Source organism: Sphaeroforma arctica (assembly GCF_001186125.1).
Source record: "Sphaeroforma arctica JP610 unplaced genomic scaffold supercont1.179, whole genome shotgun sequence".
Classification (NCBI taxonomy): Eukaryota; class Ichthyosporea; order Ichthyophonida; genus Sphaeroforma; species Sphaeroforma arctica.
In genome coordinates, this window is record NW_014040379.1 from 29,390 (window position 1) to 32,685 (window position 3,296).

At 36.7% G+C, this 3,296-nt stretch overlaps 1 protein-coding gene and 2 non-coding genes across 3 annotated transcripts in view; 1 reads left to right on the forward strand and 2 right to left on the reverse strand.

Moving 5' to 3' along the window:
- Positions 1–291: 291 nt before the first annotated feature.
- On the reverse strand, positions 292–364 carry SARC_30060. Its single transcript has one exon. It is a non-coding gene; the product is annotated as a tRNA-Ala (tRNA).
- A 2,021-nt stretch (positions 365–2,385) lies between these two features.
- On the forward strand, positions 2,386–2,459 carry SARC_30061. Its single transcript has one exon. It is a non-coding gene; the product is annotated as a tRNA-Ile (tRNA).
- Positions 2,460–2,736: 277 nt separating this feature from the next.
- The window catches only part of SARC_03499, a gene marked incomplete at its 5' end in the record, with an annotated part of 3,794 nt that continues 3,234 nt past the window's right edge, over positions 2,737–3,296 (reverse strand). Inside the window, one exon of the mRNA XM_014302700.1 lies at positions 2,737–3,137. Within this exon, the coding sequence (XP_014158175.1) occupies positions 3,097–3,137 (41 nt within the window). The 3' untranslated portion in view covers positions 2,737–3,096. The remainder of the gene's footprint in view (positions 3,138–3,296) is intronic.

Genomic DNA, 3,296 nt, shown 5'->3' on the forward strand with positions numbered 1-3,296 from the left:
TTCATAACATAATCCATTACCTATCGAAGTTCTGCTATATAAAGGCATAATTTTTAAATCTTACATGAGAATATACCAAGCGAAAGTATCGTATACTATAGGCTTCAAAATATAGAAAGAAACATACTTGAAACCCTCTTGATTTACGCATGTATGATCGCGGTGGGAATTAGTTTCTATCGGCATATAATAAGGGCCTATGATAGAAAGAATACCTTCTGCACAGGATGACTGAATATGAAGAGATGAGCTTGTATGTCGACCCCGCAAACAAAATATCAATGAAAGTATTGGAGAATGAGAGAATTGAACTCCCGACTTCGTGCATGCTAAGCACGCACTCTACCAACTGAGTTAATTCCCCGATGGTATTTAAGAAAAATTTAAGTATATATACAGACAATTATACTTAGTCGAATTTTTCTCAATCTCTTATTCAGATTTTGAACCAATTTTACATTTTTACGGGTGTTCATTGTTTCGTTCTCGAACTTTATGGTTTGATTCCAAAGTGACCATTTGATGAATGTTCATTGTTCTCATAAATTACACTCACTATCCAACGAACTATATCATGTCCAAGTTGAATACATATCAACCGAATAATAGCTTACACTGAGAATACATATATCATGATGCTATTTGGCATGTAGTAGGGAGTAGAAAAACTTTCAAAACTCTATCTTCGTTAATTTTTTTAGAAGCATTCGTTATTGACATGAATATTTTCCTAGCGTGTCCTAGCGATGATTCTGAATATAACTCGATCCCCGGGATGTTGTGCCTCAATATAATCGTGGTGTCTAGTACACCTTTTGATGGTCACTAATTAAAAAAACTAGCTACAGGCCACTTCCAGATATGCCTGCTTCTTAAAGCTCATCAACTTATGTTCATATTGACAAAGTTGAACAATTGATTTGTAGACGAACCGAAGATGCTTCTAGTATCATGAAAAATTTACTCGGACCACCACAACCGGTATATTATGGCGAAAGCTAATACGCATCAGGACCTAGTGTACAGTATAAATACCGACAAGATTTACGCTTGCGCATCTCCTAGATAAACGATGGTGCCCTATTATATGTTATTTCAACAGAGCCTTATACCGCTATTCAAGCACAAAGAATAGAAAAACTCATGATAACAGAACTAGTTTGCTGCGGATTTTCGAGGGCGATATATATGTATTAAGGTATGCAACAGTGTCGAATGAGTTTACTCAAAGTGAATAATATCGCTGTACTGAATAACAGCTAGCTGCCACTGCATAACCTCGCGTATAAAGTATTAACCAGCCCCACGAGTGCTAACACATTTATGAACCAGAATGTCACTACCCATTCGACGTGATACTTAATATAGTTCTGTCTGTAGCTGCACGCGCATGATATTTGAAGATATATGTTGAAATTACAAGAATTATCATCTTTGGCGAAAATCGAAGACATACATATTAGCTCGAGCCCATATGATTATTTTCCTTTAGCGCTTGATACATTGCGCCAAATGATTGATTGGGATATGGATTTCGAGCCGGTACTACGAGGCGGAGGTGCTATGTGGTGGGTATCGTGATTGAAAAATTCAATTACAAACCCTTGAGCACTCAAGACGGTATTTTCCCCGCTCTCACACAGCCGAATGAACATCTTATATCGGCGATAAGACCGGCCTGTCTAAAATTCTAGACATCTAGATGTTGTAGCACGGCCAGGCGCTTGAATCCACGCAGAGTTTCGCGACGTTAGCAATCAGTCAAAGTGTTGAACATTAGATAAAGAGTAGACGGCGAACAACAATACAACTGTATATAGGTTCGTATACCATGTCACAAGTGTATCGATCTCTCGTGTATCGATCTCTCATGTATTACAGAACGTTGAGGTTATCTCTATAGCAAGTACGGTATGGACGACCACGCTAGTCGACTGGAACTTCAGTACTATCCACACTTGGGAGTGTGTTTGCTGTAAAATGCGAGATTGCAATCTGGCAAATAGTCTGTTTTCAAAAATTGCCTGTAATAGAGTATCACTCTTCTGTTTGGATATGTATGTTTCACGATTGATTTGAGGTTGAGCAACCCAATATTTATACTAGTGGTTATACCAGTGGTTTAGCTTAGAGTAATTTCATCAATCGTTTACTCTAGTTTGCATAGCAAATAATGAATTTAAATTTAAATTGTGCGTCAGCCAATTCGAAAAATTCATTTTGAATACATGCGTTCCTTGGGATGTAAGTGATCGTTTGCTAATGTTATTAAGACCTCGAGTTGAATGTTAAAATGAATATGCTGCTTATTGTCAAACGGAGAGAGACGAAAACTCGAAAACTATTTTATTTATAATATGATTTAAAATTAAAATATACCTACATTCTCTGTTAACTCAGTTGGTTAGAGTGCGGACCTAATAAGTCCGAAGTCACCAGTTCGAGCCTGGTACGGAGAACTACAATTTTGTTCGTATATTTACTATTTTAGCGTTCGAACCAAGTGGTATGGAGAATTTTTATATATTACTTTTTCGTATATTTCATAGTTTCTCTGAGAAGGCTATGTATATTTATTATTTTAGCAGTAGTACAGAGAAGGTAGTTAATTTTCCATACATTTGCCTAGTCGTTAGGGGTAAAACTTTTGAATTGAACAGCAGGCATATCGATTCCATTGATGTTTTTAAAAGTCGCTAATAAGGACATACAAATTACATCACAGATAAAACATAGGCTTCATTTAATAGAGGGTAAGGGTATGATCAAACTATGATTCAGCTCAACATGTTCCGTGATTTATTTAATGGCGCCGGACAACAGATACGGTTTGCACACGTACGTCGAGAAGAAATAAGGGCAAGGATTCGGCTTGAAATTAATCACATGACCTTTATAGATGAGTGAGATTGGAAACAGGCATGCACATACATACAGAAGACTAAGTATTCAAACATCGCACAACTCAATATCTCAAACTAGGAAGTTGAGCATAGACACGATGTACAATCTGATTGGATAATATTCAAAGTAAAATTCAGTACACATTTAGCCGAGAAAGTTAAGAAAAAGAAAACACAAGACTGAAAAAAGTGTCTACAGCTTGGGGTCCTTGTTGAAGCTGTCGACAGTAGCCTCTGTGTGAAAGTGTGTCAACAATAAAGAACTAAGAAAAGAAAGACGATATTGGGATGTTCACACGTCGTTTGATAGCATTTACTGAGATCAAAATCGCATTCTAAATATACATATAAATAACAACGATTAAAAATATTCACGGGATCACAATCCAACAT